This window comes from Pleurodeles waltl, chromosome 6, assembly GCF_031143425.1.
Source record: "Pleurodeles waltl isolate 20211129_DDA chromosome 6, aPleWal1.hap1.20221129, whole genome shotgun sequence".
NCBI lineage: Eukaryota > Metazoa > Chordata > Amphibia > Caudata > Salamandridae > Pleurodeles > Pleurodeles waltl.
Window position 1 is genome coordinate 429,219,147 of NC_090445.1, and position 17,250 is coordinate 429,236,396.

General features: G+C 41.0%; 1 protein-coding gene across 6 annotated transcripts in view; it reads right to left on the reverse strand.

Annotated features, from left to right (window-relative positions):
• ATP2B4 (ATPase plasma membrane Ca2+ transporting 4) overlaps positions 1-17,250 on the reverse strand; it is a 588,558-nt gene that overhangs the window by 126,068 nt on the left and 445,240 nt on the right. For all 6 annotated transcript variants that reach the window (XM_069238449.1, XM_069238447.1, XM_069238453.1 and 3 more), the window contains 4 exons: positions 5,911-6,145; positions 5,441-5,620; positions 4,632-4,719; positions 2,715-2,821 (listed from right to left, as the gene is read on the reverse strand). In XM_069238449.1, the coding sequence (XP_069094550.1) occupies positions 2,715-2,821; positions 4,632-4,719; positions 5,441-5,620; positions 5,911-6,145 (610 nt within the window). The remainder of the gene's footprint in view (positions 1-2,714; positions 2,822-4,631; positions 4,720-5,440; positions 5,621-5,910; positions 6,146-17,250) is intronic.

The following is a 17,250-nucleotide window of genomic DNA, read 5'->3' on the forward strand; positions in this document are numbered from 1 at the left end:
GCCAGTGTGCTGATCTCGGCAAATATTGTTCTTTGAACCTTGACATGTGAGGTTAGTCAAGAAATGTGGATGTTATAATTAATGTTTTATTACATAGTGATCTTGGTATGTCACTGCTTATTTTAGATTAGCCTGGTCTCTTTCCATTCTCTTACATTTCGTCTATTTCACTTATTATTATCCAAACAACTGATTTCACAATCTGGTATTTTATGCCACAACGATTTGCTACGATGTAGGAAAATATTTGGTGTTCGTTCGCTCCTAGACATTCTGTCCTAATACATATTTTTAATATATACTGAATATCTACCTTGCAAATAGATGAACTATTATAGAAATTAATTTTAACTGCATACATTGTTCATTCATAAATGTGATCTTGTGACACACGTTGATGGAGAATGCCAACTATTACTTTTAAGGGGGTCCAATCATGACAAACTACATTATATTGTGACATTTAAAGATATGCTTAGTTGTTATGAGTTGAACCCCTATGGGACAAAATTCTACATAAGCTGTAAAGTATTTCTGGTACGCATTGCTTCTGAAAAAAAATAAAAGCTTTATAATATTTAAAAACAAACAAATTGACTACAAATGCTCTAGCATGAAAAATAAATGAAAGGTCATGAGCAAATGGTCATACTGACTGGAAAAATGTCACAGAACAGAAAAGAGCTCTTAGGAAACCAACAGTTGAAATTAAATCTATTCTCTAAACCAGCATTTCCCAAACTGAGTCTCAAGGCGGTTTCGGGTGGGTCACAAATGTCTAAGCAATAAATAAAGATGTCTTTAAATTCTATATTTATCTTGTCATATTTGCTGTGCTTCAAAGATAGCAGTCAAATGTCAGGCTGTGTCTGCTGAGAAATTACTGCTTATCGTTTTAACATGGAGATTAGCGTTTACAAACTACTCTCACTTTCCAGTCACATAAAGAAAATTAAAGTGAATTATGGAAGTCTTCCTGGGGTACAGGCAGTGTGAAAAGAAAGGCCGTAGGATGTGATTCTTTTGCAACATGCAGTAAATGTAAATGTCTGTAAATTACCTGTACACATTGAGCAGTCAGGAAAGCGAAAGCAAAAATGAAACATTTGTTGTAATTCTGAAGTGTGATCGAAATAGGATAACAAAAATCAAGGCACTTTACTTGGTGATGCACAAATGATAAATATTCACTGAATCCCAATTTCCACACATTATCATTTGTGTGCAAGATAGTTTTATCAGTAAAACTGTATGTCTGTGCAAATGTAGTGGCAATTTAAATGTAAAATGTGCTGCCTGTAATATGTGCCCATCTGTAAATGGCAGTGCACTATCACACAATGCTTTAGTTACATTACAAAATGGCCCACCTCATGTCCATTAAAGATAGGTGGGTTGCAAAAGTGTATGGTTCTTAAAATTGGGTTGTGGTCCCAAAACGGTTGGAAAGAGCTGTTCTAAACCATTACAAACATTAAAAACTTAACCAAAATTGCTGTAGAAAGGCAGAAAGTCCTCTTGTGCACATAAATATGAATCTGAGATGGAAAGAGTTTACTAACCTAAATGATGTTAGTAGAATAACAGGAAATGTAGGTTTTATAATAAAACACAAACTTCTTAAGACTGTTAGGTAAAGCCATGTCCTATGCTAGCTGTGGTTTCAAAGAGATGGGTAAACTAGAAATTACCATACAATATTCGCTAAATGAGAAGTAAATCTGCCCAAAATATAATTGAAGGACAACTTGTCTACAGGAATGACAATGACCGATCTTTAGAACGTCTCACTTCAACTTCTCCAATTGGACAAGCTGAATCTAAACACCAAGAAGAAAATACAAAACAAAAAATTGTCTCCTTCTGCTGCTACATCATTAAGGCATGCCAAGCTCCTCTGAGAGGGCTGTCTGAGAGTTGTCAGTGCAGAGCGCCTCTGCTCAGAGAGCACAGATTCAGGAGGGTTGGCAGAAGGAGGTGGCACACATGGTGTTGGGAATTTTTTTATTTCAACATTTGAAACTTTAAACAAGCTAAAAGCAGGGACTAATGATTTTGAAGGCCTTACATAAAACACAATTGTTAGAGTTGCAGAAAGTGAATAATGGGGATGGTTTTCACATAGGAGTTCTGAGTCACAGCACAGGAAACTCAAGCTTTCCTTTCATTGTCTATTTGATGTGATTTAGAAGTCCTTGGTGAAAAACATCCCCACTATTCTTTGTTACCCAGCTGCAATACTGCATATTACAAAGATAGCACTGATTTTCAGTAACACTGTTAAATTCTGGTCCCTGTGCAGACCCCTGTTTGCAGGGCGATTAGACTTTTGAGATGTGTGTAATGTTTGCAACATTCAATTTTTCCCTGGTAAATTTCGGGACATCAAACCTGATGAAATAGGTCAGTGGGAAAATGCTCAGTAAATCAGAGACATGCAAAATGTGGTACAGAAACCCCAAATTCTGCATCTAAATCTCCATTTTAGGAAGAAAACTATAAAAATGAGTTATTTACCACACCCATTAGAGAACACACTTTGGACTATTGGTGTTTATTGGGTGCAGTAAAAATGTCACCTTATTGCAGAGCACTATCACCTGGGCCTTTATCATTAAAAGATGCTGACAATATCACAGCAGACCTGCAAAATGTGGACTTTTAAAGAGTTGATAATAAGCTCCATTGCAGAGGATGACTTAAGAGAGCCATACCATAGCAAAACCGACATCTGCCTTCTTCAGGGCTGGCCCATCATTGGTACCATCTCCCGTCACAGCTACGACCTGCCGAGTCTCTCCCACAGTGCTGTCAATGATTCCTGCAAAATAGACAAAATGGTTAATTTAGAAACTTTGGGCTAGATGTACCAAAGGGTTTTATCCATTCTGTATCTATGGGAAAATGTGTTTGTACATATGGCCCTAAGTACCTTAAAACCCACTGAAATTTACATACATGTTTGGCTTTTCTCCCTCAAACCCCTCAGAAGTGCTGCAGGGTCAGAAAGAAGCAAGAAATAAAACAACATTTTTCTGATAACCATATCAAAGGGAAACTCCTTAGCCCCTGTACAAATAGTCCCCCAAAACAAGGAACTGGTCCTGACCCGAAAAACAAGCAGCACTTTGTAGGTCAAGACTAGGCAGCGCGCATGCGCTCTCTCTTGACATGCTGTAATCTACTTTTGTGGGCTTTCACCATGCCCATAACTTTCATTCGTTCCTTGGCCTGCCTTTCAAAATTCCTTTGGTTTGTTAGGTAAATGCTTTAGTTTGACCTGCCTTAAGGCTGTTTTGTTATCGCCTGTTACATGGATTATTGCACGATCGACCATATGCCTTAGTGTCTGCCCACTACTTTTTTCTTGTGCCTTTCTGCTTCGCGCTCATGGCAGCATGTTGTTTCTTCCTCTGGTTTCTTTGCAGTGTCTGCACCCAACAATGGCTGCAAGCTCGAGGGGGATTCTTTTTTATTTATTTATATAGCACAAACTCAACCAGAAGATTGAAGCGCTTTATATGAGAACCAGTTAAATTTGCAGCCCCATTACTGAATTTTTCCTGGGTTTAACAGTTGAAAAATATCCAATCTGGCACCTTTTAAATAGAAAAAACACAGGGGAAACCCTCAACGAGGCTCTCCCCAGCACAGCGGGAGAGCCGATACTACAATATTCACTGCACTCAGAGAAACTTGCCCGATAATGCTTTGTGGAGCATTCCTTTTACAACATATTTTTGCCCATAACTCAGCCTGTGGTGGTACTAGGACAATGGGACCATCCCCAAAAAGTTCAGCATGGTGTGCTCTTTCTGTCCAACTCATCCTCTGGGTCCCCAGACTAGTTTGGGGGGGGGGAGGGACCCCAATATCATAACCGCTCCCACCATTCAATGTCTTTTTAAGCACTCATGTCCGGAGCTTAGTTTTAGAGCTGGGAGTAGTTTGTGTTCTAAGGGCATTGTTTGTAATAATATTCTAGCAGGACTGCTAGGCCTGAAAATGTGCAATGCGCTATGCCCTCTAGGGGCTGAATATATGGCTGCACTGCAATGTTCTCTGCCATTCTCTTTTCATGTGGTTATCCCCGCTGGGGCTGACTATATGGTTACGTAACCCTGTTTCTTCCAAATGCTATTTTTATCGTGGTGCCCTCTAAGGGATATTCTGATCACTACAGTCTAATGCCAAGTGTTTGAAAGAATTCCCAAACAGAGTTTATTTCTGATAAAGGTTTAAGGTGCTGCATAGCTAATTACTTATAAGGTCCCAAAGGCGACACCTACTGGCTATGCCAATGCTAGTTATACCATACTTCTCAGCTAATAACAGCAGTGTTTTAGAGAATCTTCTTCTTATAATAAGCCTCGCTTGGCTGGCATTTTTTGGTTTTCACCTTTGTTTTACAATCATGGAATTTGATCACTAAGTACGGTTAAGCAAGGTGGCTTAAAGCATGTCATTTGTTCATTGCTTTTCTCCTGTACTTTTATCGGGACATTCGAATTTCCTGGCTGTTCTCTGAGCTCCTACAATATTTCATTAAGCTGAAGGATGAAAGGCTGACTACATCTGTGTTACAACTTAGTGAGAAGATGCTGAAGTGGCCATCATGAGGAGTTTCTTACCTTTAACAAGAGTATGCTTATCTGTGGGTGAAGAGCGGGCCAGTACGCGTAGTCTAGGCCATACCTTATCCAGCTTTTCCTGCTCCACCTGTAAACAATGAAAACACAATGAGAATTGGTGATAAGCTCAAATGCAATACTAAACTGTGTGGCAGAGAAGGGGGCGTACAGGCAGCGGAAAATGGGGAAGAAGAGGGCCCGTGTGACTGTAGACTAGTAGAGAGAATGCAGAAGGGTTTGCGTGGGGCAGGTGTATAATAAGTGGGCTAGCTCAAACTGGGCATAGGAGGCAGAAGGGGAATACGTAGTGTAGCAATGTAGGGATAAAAATAGTCTAAGTGCAAACAAGAGAACTAAGCACATTCAAGTGATTCTTGACTTCAATCCATACCCCTACACTCTCCACACTTAAATATAATCGGTTAACTTTCAGCAGCCTTTCCATATTAAAATTCTTGCTTCTTTGTGAACTAAAGGGCACATATGAGATCTTGTAAAGTATACACACATTGTACTCAAAAGAACGTAGTAAGAGAAACAGCAATCCTGTACATTAAAATCAAAGCAAGCGATAGAGATAAGGGACAGAAACGTAACATAGCTTTTCCCCAAGACCGCTCCCCTGCTTCAAGCCACACAGAGCAATTATCAATACTTGTTGATTTGTGTTACAAAGGTAATGCCACTCCTGAAGAAAGAACACATTTTGGCAGTCTGTATGCCTTTCTCTAATGGTTACTCTGCACTACAATTCAGAAAGCACTTCAGATTCTCAGATTATGTGTCCCCAAAAGACATTGGAATCTTACCTCCCCCTTTTCGTTTCGGATTAGTCTGTTAAATTCCTTGCCCTCAAGACAGAGAAAGTCCTCCCCTGGTAGCAGAATTCCACACTTCGTTGCAATGGCACGGGCGGTGTTAATGTTGTCACCAGTCACCATTCGTACAGTTATACCAGCACGCTGACACTTCACAATAGCATCAGGAACCTGGAAGCAAGATCCATGAAGGTTCATACTCAGGACATGTGAAGCAGGTTACACAAAAGAGTAGGTATGGCAGAAAGTGAGAGGAAAAAGGGAGTTGGTAAGAGAAAAAAACAGTAACCATTTAAGAGAATAAGGGGAGGATGATAAGTAACAGAATCATGTGGAAACAGTGGATGACAGAGTGTATATGGAGAGAGTGAATATAACTGAAGTAGAGAGGGAAAGATTTGGCTCAAACAACAGTGTAAACAAGCACGGGTTTAACAATATGGCTTGTTGTGAAGTGATACCTCTAGTCGGACAGGATCCTCTATCCCAACCACTGCAATGCAGGATAGGTCTGTCAAGATCTCATTCTCGGTGTCCCAGTCAGGTACAGATCCAGCAGGGAAGTCTCTAAATGCCAGGCAAATGGTCCTTAACCCATCACATGCCATGGGCTCAATTACTTTGGTTACCATTTCATCCCGATCCTTGACCTTGAAGATGCTCAAATCTCCATTCTTGTCGACGATCTTTGTGCATCTGCAGAAGAAGAGACGCTAGATAAGTGAAAGGATTAAATGAAGCAACCCTGAAGGAAAGAAGGCCCTCTATCTGATGGAAAGCTCCACTACAATATGTAACTTAAAACGGCCATAGCTTCTTTCCCACCTCAAACATTGACAAGTTAAATGATCCCTGATGCCTCCACACATCATGCAAAGTTTTAATTATCAATTCAAAAGGAATGTCCAAAGCAGATCTACTAGGAGGGAAATGTGTGCGGAGAGTAAAACATCTTAACATTCCCATACAAGACATATTTTGCTTATATTCACACTGACCAACAATTTCTGGTGTTCAAGTGGCTGCATAGCAAAGACCTATCCAAGTATGTACCAGAAATATTTCTCTCTCTACAATTCTTGGAAGAGTAACTCTTTCCTGTGTAAGAGAAAACGTATGTGCCCCTCATGCCCTGCCTCTATTTTTCTGCATCTGACAGCATTCTTGCAAAGTGTTCTATTTTAGTTTGCCTGGCTGCTATGTTGTTAATCACCCGAAATATGTGATTCAGAGAGTGAGAAAGAATAAACGAATGGGCCAACCAGATCAATTGAGATCCAGCTCATTTACTACACGCCTAATGGGAGGCAACAGCACTGGTAAGGCTCAAGCTTCAAGAACACTACTATTTGCTGAACCTGAAGAACTAAATCATCGCAAAGAATAACTCATCTAGGAGGGCAACCAGTATAAGAAGAACCTGCAATGGACAGTTAAGGTGATGTTTCCTGTAATCATGGTGCTGAGTGAAAGAATCCTCATTAGAGTTATAGAATGTTCCCATGAGTGTGCGGGGATTACAAAATATTTGCACTAGACAAAACAGTGTCTGACTAAAAGGTTTTGCCATTTTCCAAGTGAAATCTCAATAGCATGTCTGCAGCTGTTTTTAAAAAAATGCTTTTTACTAAATTAACAGAAAAAAACTTCACAAAACTACATTGCAGCATCAACACAATCTTGATGTATAAGACACCGGAATAAAACCAATCGGGGGAAGGAGAATGTAGCTTGATAGAGAGCCTTCATAGCCCTCTAAAGTGGTGTGACGACTCCTCTAAATACCTAGGCATTTTTCTTCACAGAGAGATGAAGTGGTTTGTTGCAACTGCAGGCATGCAATCGACACCCTCCCCACCCAAATTGACAGATGGGTCCGGCTCCTACTATCCGTTGCAGGATGCATTGCTATTATTAAAATGGTGGTACTCCTCCACTTTCTCTGTTTATCAATATTCTGATCACATTAAACACCTCCTTCTTCTCCATGCTATGCACCCTCCTTACATGCCTAATATGGGTGGGTCGCTGACCCAGAATAAAATGGGAGACACTCATTCTCCCCTACTCCAAGGGAGGCTTTGATGTATCAGACTTCCGCCTCTACTACCTGGTGGCACAATGCCACCTTTCCTACTACTGGTACCACCTTGATGCCAGACTCCTTTATCTACAACTGGAAAGACATCAGGCAGACCACCTTCCCTTGTCCTCCCTGGTTGCTAAGGGATTACCCTGTGAAGCTCGGAACATGTACACCCTATCGATGACATGTTGGGCATGATCTATACTTTGTGGATATTTAGGTGTTGACCTCTACTCACCAGATATCCCTGTCAGTGATAACCTATGGCTTCCCATGACACAGGAAACGCTTGTGCAAAACGCACTCTTTACACACCACATGCGCATTCTGGGTGACCTCTTCATTAATGGCAAGCTAGACCTCCTAACTATTTTCGAGGATGATGGAGTTACCTCCTCTATGGATCACATAGTCCATCTCCGACTATACAGTACACTTTGTGAAATATTGCCCACATTTCCCAAAGAACCGCCTTGAAGTTGTTCTACAGCTTACTGAATGGTGTCTTGCCACTTAACTGCAGATGCCAGAGAGAAGTGTGGGCTGGCTCAATGAAGATTCATATAATGCAGAACTCGAATTACAAGCAAAGAACTTTTGCTTTTGTATCGTAGGTTCTACAATGATAATCATATACAGTAAAACAGAAGAGCAAATAGAAGACCAAAAAAGATGTAAAAAAAATAAATAAAGAGGAACGTACAGTTACTACCCAAATACGTTCTTCAGAACTGCTAGACTTGAGGTCTGTGCACGACAAGAGTGCTTTGTGAAAAAGTGACTACATCCCCATCTAGCAGCCTTGCAATTATTTCTAACAAACACAATTCTTAACCAACCATTTGCTGCTGCTATGCCTCTAAACAAATTTTTGCAACTTTATATAGTACATTCGCGACTCAAAGTTATTGGAGTGTTTTACATGAGCATCAGGTACATTACACAGGGTCACATTCATTTTTGAGTGAGGGGGAAATTAACTGATTTTTCCAGAACGACAGGATGTTGAGCAGACACAGAGACTCAAACCTGGTCCCCCAGTTTTAAAGTCGGCAGCTCTTGCCATAACAGTACATCCTCTCACGTATGGTTTGGGTTTTATTTGCAAACCTTTAATCATAGAATACCAGAAATCATCCACCTGGACCACGATTGCTTCGTGTTAAGAAATCGCATCCAGCTTGAACATTAATTCGCAGAGCTGACCACACTTTCTCCAATCTTTAGTTACACCTAAAATTTCAGGAGTCTTCTGACTTCTAGAATATGAAGAAATCTTTCTGCTAGTGTAGTAGGACAGCTAAAGTGAAAGGAGAATTAATGCAATCCTGAGCAGAAAAGGGGATGAGTCCTCATTAGCAGATTATCTGCATAACCATGGTTGGCATGGCTTAATCAGCTCCCTCCTTGATGCTGGAATTTAGAGACAGCAGACAATTCATTATAAATCTGCAGCAAATGGATGTTATTGGATTGGATGTTATTGAGCTGGATTATAGCATTATTATAGCACTTTCCAGCTCCCTGAATGCTCAAAGCACTGACTGATTGGTCGAAAAAGTAGCTACAATGTTTGCTGTGGCCAGAAAGTGCTTGAACTATGACCTGTAAGTAGTATTTATTGGTGTTACTCCTGAGGGCTTGACAATGTGCTCCAGACTTTGCAGTGGCAAGTATTACTACATTCACATAAAGTAGAATGAAAAAGGGATGTGAGGGATAGGTATGTGGGCTGCACGTACAAATGAGCATTGCTTGCTATCGGAGAATGTTTTTGTCAACAGTCAGGTCTTTATTGCCTTTTTAAATTCAATATCACTATTAATAGCTCGTATTCTCTTCTCTTTAAAAGCATGTTTCAGGGCTTGCATGTCATAACTGAGAATGGGTGGCAACAATTACAGTATTCTGGACCAGAGGTTTCTCTAATGTTCAGTCCGAGGATATATTGTACAAATGTTGGTCCTGTCCTATTGACTGCTTGGTGAACAATCAATGAGGCTTTGCATTCTAACCTTCTTGTGACTGGTAAACAAGTGTACATCATTCAGACCAGAGGTGATGTGGTGATTATTGTTGAAGGTGTTGAGAAGATCAGAAAATGAGGACAGGTATACACTCAAGGAGAGAGGGTGACTTTAGAGCAGAACAGAAGTAATGAATTAATTGGACAGTCTGTTTTTAAGGTAGTTTTTATCCAGCTGTGGACCATGTCTGGATCATTTAGTCTTCAGACCAATAAATAGGGGCTACAGTGCCAAATGATGACATAAGGTTTAGATGGAGTGGTGCAGTGACTCATTAGAGCCAATAGTGTTCTAGAGTTTATTTCAAATGCAAATTAATACTGATTCAATCCTTTTTTCAGGTCAGAATCCATCTGTCTGTTAGAGAGTTTTATTTTGGTGGCTATAGCTAGAGATAAGAGAATTGCCCTTTCGATGAGTTTACATAGGAACTGTCCATTGACAATCTGCCAACGGACGGTCTGTAGTTTCACCAGTTTGACTGGAAAAGTCCCTGCTTCTTAGGTTCGTTCAAGTCACTCAGGAATGATTCAGTTGATAGACAGGAATTAATGATCGCTTTCAATGTTATGGCAGTAGAGAATTCTAGGAGAATGATTTGAATGCATTTTAAACACAGGGTTCTCTTCTGGCAAGCCTGTGATGTTTATTACTAGGGAAACATACCAGATGGGTCCGAAATACAGGCCAAGCCCTCCAGTCAACGAAGTAATACCACAAAACCTGGGGTGAAGAGAGAAAAAACTGTGTCCCAACTCTGGGCATGCACTTTGTAGGAAAAAATTCCTTTTGAAGGTACCAGGCCAATTGGGTATGGTGCAGGCACAACCCACCAAAGGTCTTGTACTGGGTCTACACATAACTCCAACCTGTTCTGGGACAGACTATGGCAAACTGTAACACATCTCCTTGTAGTTCACCTCTTGGCCAAGGGCCAGCTCACTTCTGTTCCTGGATTGCCTAGCTTTCTCTCCTTCCAAAACAGGGTGTAGCAGCAGGTTTCTTTCAGAATCTAGACCTGAAGGAGGAGATGGTTATCAGCAAGTTGCTGATCCTGGCAAACCTGATCTCTGGGCTGGTACTAAAAGTCCAAACAAATTACAAGTTAGTGGCTCACAAAAGCAAGTATTATCTAATTTTTTGTGGTAAGTGGCAGGAAGCTCGAGCCAACTAAAGTACATGTTTTATTGAAAATCCAAATGCTTATTATTCTGAAGGGTGTGGTTATACTAGATTATTCCATCTCTCCCCCAGGCTTTCGGGGCCGGCAGGCAGATATGGTGGTCAGATGCAAGGCTGTTTCCAAGTGGTCAATCCAGATAGTGGATTGCCCCAAAAATCCTTTACAACAGCAAGTTCTCATGGTTGGTAGGTTAGACCTGGCAAAAACGAAAAAAGGTGGCAAGGGGAGAAGGGTTAGTTTCACAACATAGTACAATCACATGCTTTACAGAATCCTCCATCTAGCGTTGGGCTCAGATATTGAAATTTGTTTTTCTCAGAGGCAGAGAGGATGCAGGTGAATCTACAGCACTACAAGCTGCAAACAAATTGCTACAGTTAATATTTTCTGTATGTAGCATGTGCTGCTGTAGATTACATGCTTTGTAAAGACTGAAAGGCAGTGCCCTTCTCCCTTTAGCAGTGGCTTGCAAGCTTAAGCGGGAGATGTATGGAACAAAGTTCTAAAGAGAGTTTGCCACATTTGTCAGGCTTGAATGTCCACATAACAGTATCTGGCAAACGTGTGAACAGAAGACAATGTTGTAGACTTACAAAGGTGTAGTTGAATAAAATGCTTCTCCACTGATAGGGCTCTGGGTTTACTTATTCAACATAAGTGATTGCAATAAAGAAGGCTCTTTTCCATGAAAGGAACTGCAATGGGCAAAAGTGTAAAAGTTCAAACGGCGGACCCATGAACCAGGTAAACAAAATAGTGAGGTGCCATGAAGGGTCTGGAGAAGTTCTTGAGAGACAGCTCTTTTAAGACCTTCCATTAAAGTTTTAACAATGGGTATTTTCAGTACTGATGTGTAGTCTATTCTGCAGGTGAGCTAGCAAAGCATAAGCTAGTCCTGCCTTTCTTAGGTGAAAGAAGTAGTATATGTCTTGCAGCAGCAAGGTCTATAAGGGCTACTAAGACTGTCACAGTAGTGAACAACTTTGCTTTCTTTTGGCCATGTAACAATCCCTGGCAGTGGGCTTCTGAGCCTCTAAGAATAAGCATGAACTGAAGGTACCCAAACCCTAAGACTCCAGGTGCCAAATCACAATGTTCAGTGTGTTGAGGCTGGGATGTCGTAGCAGACCTAAATATTGAGTGAGTATGCCTGTGTGGTGAGGTATCTTTTTGCAGGGATGTACAGACATCTCCAAAAGTATAAATATTGCATTTGCTTCACCCAAGTGGGTGGGTGGGATGGGGGTACAATACTATACTATAGGGCATACTATTCTAAAGTGCATGGCTACACAAAGGCTATGAGGATTATTGACATCTGCCTCATTTTCCTTACCACATGAAGAATTTTTGATAGAGGAGGGGGAAGGGTAGGCAACTATCCCTTACAAATTAATCCGCTTAAGAACCTGATCACAGACTGTGGATGTGGGTACCTGGAATGGACTTTTTGGTATTTTTACATTGTAGTGAGTAAAAAAGAGGTCAACTTCCGGTGTCCCACACCTGTGGAAATATTCTTGAAGTACTTAGATGTTCCTCTTCGATTCACATGTTTGTTGATGTGCACTGCTGTGCAGGTTCACAAAGTCATTGTCTACCTGTGAGTGAAGAAGAGGTCAACTGCTGGTGTTCATCTCTAATTCATGTGTTTATTGATGTTCCGTGCAGAGCAGGTCCACAAGGTGATTATCTACCCTGGAGAAGTGTTCCGCTAGGAGAAAGGCTAGATGACTAATGGCACAGTGCCTGTATATTAGAAATAACTTGGACAGCAGGGCTGAAGGCATGTCGGATTCTGGTTGTAATACATAGTGGTCATGTTGTCTCTGAATCAGCATAGTTCTGATGTATATCAGTTTGTAATACACTTGAAGTACTACCTGAACAGCCACTATTACATTAGATCAATGTGCAGAATCTGTTGCTGAGAATGCCACTGGCCCTGAACTGAGAGGTGGACCAAATTGATGGTAACTTGCACCTGGAGGATGAGGAATATGACATGCTCAGTAACAAGTTCCTGTTGTTCCACCACAATAATCAGTACTGAACTCTGGACTGCACTAATGCTGTATCCTCCCAATAACCAGTCATTTCTACCATTGTCTAGTGCGACACTCATGTAGAGTGACTCGTGAATTTGGGACTATTGCAACACAAGATTGCCATCATTCTCAACAGATTTATAATTGCTCTCACTGTCTGAGGACAGAACGTGTGGCAAAGGGAAAGCAGCCTTTGATGGGCCAACACTCGCCATTTTGGTAGGCTTAGTTAGTTACTTTATTCAGATTGTGCAGCGTTATATGTAGAGAAGAGAGACAGCTTGTTTGAGTGCAAGTGAGGCACTGCTTTCCACTATTGCTCTTTACCAGCCTGTCATCTAGGTATGGAAAGACATGAACAGCACTGTGGAGAAGGTGCACTGCAACCACTGCTAACCATTTCTTGAACACTCATGGGGCTGTTGTCACTTCTAAGGGTAGTACTTTGAACTAATAACGGTTTCCGCTTTCCACAAACCTGAAATACTGGTAGTGTACTGGGTGAATTTGGATGTGGAAGTATGAGTCTTTAAGACTGAGAGTCACCATGTTGCCCCCAACGCAGAGCAGAGAAATTATGTTTTATAGAGTTGTCATTTTGAAGTTCTCTGACCTGATATAGCAGTTGAGCTGCCGGAGGTCTACCCCACGCCTTAGCTTTCTCCCGTTTTGTTTTTTAACTCTTAGAAAGTCTCCCTGTTGGTGTGTTGGAACTGGTTCTATACCTTCTAATGCCTGTACTTCCTCTTGCTGCAGCCATGAGTGATGTTGTGGCAGCATGGTGTAATAATGGGTGCTGCAGTATTAAACTTCAGACAGTACCTGGTTATCTCTTCCCACCGGGGAGGATATAACTATCTATTTTCCAAGGATGACCTGCCTTGGTGAGAAGTTGGGGGTGAGGGGAGGGGGTGGAATGGGGAGTCACTACTTTGAAGCAGAGGTGCCACTAGCCTGGGATCTTGAGGCCGTACTACGGCTATTGTTCCAGAACACTCCCCTCGAGTATTTCTTACCAGGCTGTCCCTCTTGAAAACACTGCTGCAGTTGCTATGGAGGGCATTAGGAGGTGGCTGCTCACTTAGCTCTAGCCTTTACTTCTCTTCAAAACCCTGACGTGTCGGACTTGGATAGGAGTGACACATACCTTTGGCTGTGTGCTTTTTTTATTTTTCCCAGCAGCGATTCCACCTGTGGGCCAAATAGATGTTGTCCATCAAATGAGATACTGAGAAGGTGTTGCTGAATTTCGGGACAGAATAAAGAGACCTGCACATAGGCATGTCTCAGGAGGATGTTTGTGTTAATTTCTCCAGGGTACAGCTAATGTTGGCACTGGGGATAATTTTCCAGTTCTTGACGATCTCCTTCCCTTTTCTTCTGTACGCCTCTGGCAGGAATTTAACTAGCTGTTCCATCTATTCCCAGTGGTAACTGTCATACAACAACAGCAGCCTCACTGAAGTGGTGATGTGAGACTGTGTACCAATTCCCACAGCTAACCCTTGTCCAGCAGCGTCAATTCACTTACTCTCCTTATCAAGCAGAGGAGGGGCCCCGGTACCACTGGTGAAAGCCCTTTTCGTGGCTGCATAGACCGCTAGTAAATAGGGTGACATATGGCCCCTAATGTATATGGGGTCCCCTGGCACAACCTTGTATTTCTTCTCCACCATTGGTGTGACCATTCTGTTCGCAAAATGGTCCCAAACCTTTTCCAGTAAGTATTTCAGCATGGTCTCTAGCCTCGCCTGGTATTGAACAGAGTGTTTTGTCTTGAAAAGCACTTTGTTTGAATTCTTTTTTACTGTTTTAAATTGCAATCACAAATGCAGTCATCATAAACATCAAACTTTAAGCAGGTTTATTATCCAGTACGGAGAAGTTAAGGTATAATAATAAAAACTGTATGTTAAAGTTAAATAGAATAAAACACTAAAGAGATGGTATAGACAGTCCGTATTTGTCAATACAGATTAAGAGTATCACTAGGGTGTGTTTCGCATGTTTATGTGGGATTGGAATATAGTTTTTTAATCCTGTATTTGTACGCTCAATTTCTAGAAGTGTCCCTATCTCTTTAGCTATTCATGCATGATGGATTCTAACAGATCAAATGGCATGGTTCCACATTTGCTCAACAGGTAGTGCACTAATTCTAGGTCCTGCCACAGCTGACCCTGCCTGACCAATTTGGAAATCTGTTTCCAAGTCCACAAAACACTTTAGGCAACCTTCTTATAAGATATGCTTAAGTATCTTTTCTTTTGGAGGACCAGTCATGTTAGTAGAATCGCTGGCCTCCTATAAGTAGTTCACCATTATTCCAAATGGGAGCACTAAGATGCAGGCACCCCTTTTGGCATAAATATTTATCTGACAGGGGATCATGTTTGTCATTCCTTCGAAAACTGAGTTGCCCTGGCCTTCCATTGGATTTCTGAAGTCTATACAAAACATGGGTTCCCTCAACATCATTTTACAGCTATTGCTTCAGTATTACCCACTCTGGTGTTTCTAAATGTGGGTTAAAGCTGTATGTTAGCTAAGAGAGACGCTGTGCTTTATAATATATTTCAATATGGGGCATAAATGGACCTCCAGAAGTAATGCAACAAATAATTTGGACCCTGCCTGTCTTGGGAGGATCGATTCAGAGATATAGTCACTGATGACAGGGTGGGCTGTTTTCAAAAGTGTATGTGGAATAGTGACTGATAAAGTACAGGCATATTTAAACTGTGGGGGAATGGGGTGATGGGCAACCATTTTCACTGTTTGAAACCTGCCCCATCAAGAAATTTTGAGTTTTTCCCATTTTGCAAAGGTGCATTTGGTTTGATCTTATTGTGACTGGGAAGTTGTATTTTACCAATCGGAATATGTTATTGCTTACTGAAAGGCTGAGGTATTTCAATTTGCGAAGTACTCACCTAAATGACAAGCTAAAGATCTCTCAGTTTTTTGTAAGAAGTCATAGGAAAAGCTCCACTTTTTGCTTAATTCATCTTGCACCCTTAGAAGTGTGAAAATGCAGTGATGCTTTCCATCAGAACAGGCAGTGATTCGTCAGGGTTACTGTCAACAGAATATTGTCGGCATGTTGCATCAGTTTGAGTTTTCCTGTGGAGGTACGAATCCCACCACCATTAGGGAGTCCCAGATCACTACTGCTAGGGGTTCTAATAGCAACAGTAAGAGTAACACAGATAAAAGCAATCCCCATTTGGTTCCTCTTTTAATTAGGATACTGCCAGACAAAACAACGTTGCAATTCACATATGCTGTTAGGTTCTAATAGAACCATTAACCATGGATATAAAGTTTTGACCCAGACCAAGGATTTTCAAAGTACGGAAAAGCCACCCCTACTCCACCCTAATACTTTGTCAGCTTTAAGCGAGAGGGGTAGTTTCTCATGTTCATCATTTCTAGTGTCCTACATCAAGTGTGGAAGAGTTCACATGTGGTTCTGTGAAGATCGACGGAGTAGAAATTACCATTGGTTCTTATGTACTTGTAGACAAATTACTTTTCTTAGTCTTGTGGCCAACTTTTTAGCCAGTATTTTATTATCAATTAAAAGGCTAAATGGGTCTGTAATTAGCAAAGGGTAAGGTGTTTCTACCTGATATTGGTGTTAAAGATACTTGTTAAATTCGGGGTAGAGGCTTGTCTCAGCAAAGTCTCTGGAAACATTCACAAATAGTGGGGCAGTTGTAGCAGGAGCAATTTTATAAAAAAAAATCCAAGAGGAACCCATCCTCCCTTGGAGACTTCCCAGCCTACATATTTGACAGCATATGCAACATCAGTATCAGATCTATGTCGCATTCCTCTGAAACTTCTTTAAGCAGGAGTGGTAGAAATATTTAGACAAGGATGGAAACTCTTTTGTTATCTCCAGCAGATTTGAGAGCAGTATTCCTCCAGTGTCTTGTATCATTGTTGTTGCTGATCTGACCTCTTTGTTTTAACTGCAGAGCCAATAATCCCTCCTGCTTTTTCACTATACTTGTAGTTTTCCCCTTGATAAGCATCAGTGCCTTTATTGCTGTAGAGGAAAATAGGGTATTTAGCTCGATTTGTTTTGTTTGTTAGGACTCTTGCATTTTCTTCTGATTGAGTTCTTCGATAAATTATTTGCTGTCTTGGTTTCTTAGCCTCTAGTATGGCTCTTTTCTCCTTGGAGGCTCGGCCTCTAGTTTGGTTCTTTTCTCCTCTGAGGCTTAACAGGACAAAGAAAAATGTCCCAGAATTAATTCTTTGGTATATGATTTACTCGCCACCCAAGAAACATGGAAGAGGTAAATGACTGTTCATTTACATCTAAATATTCTTTAAATATGTTTTGTAGCTTTTACCTTTCCACTGGCAAATCTGTATTACATCACATTTATCATTCAAGTTCTTGATTCTGGAAGAGTCAAATGTAGGTTAAATAGTATAATGATTGG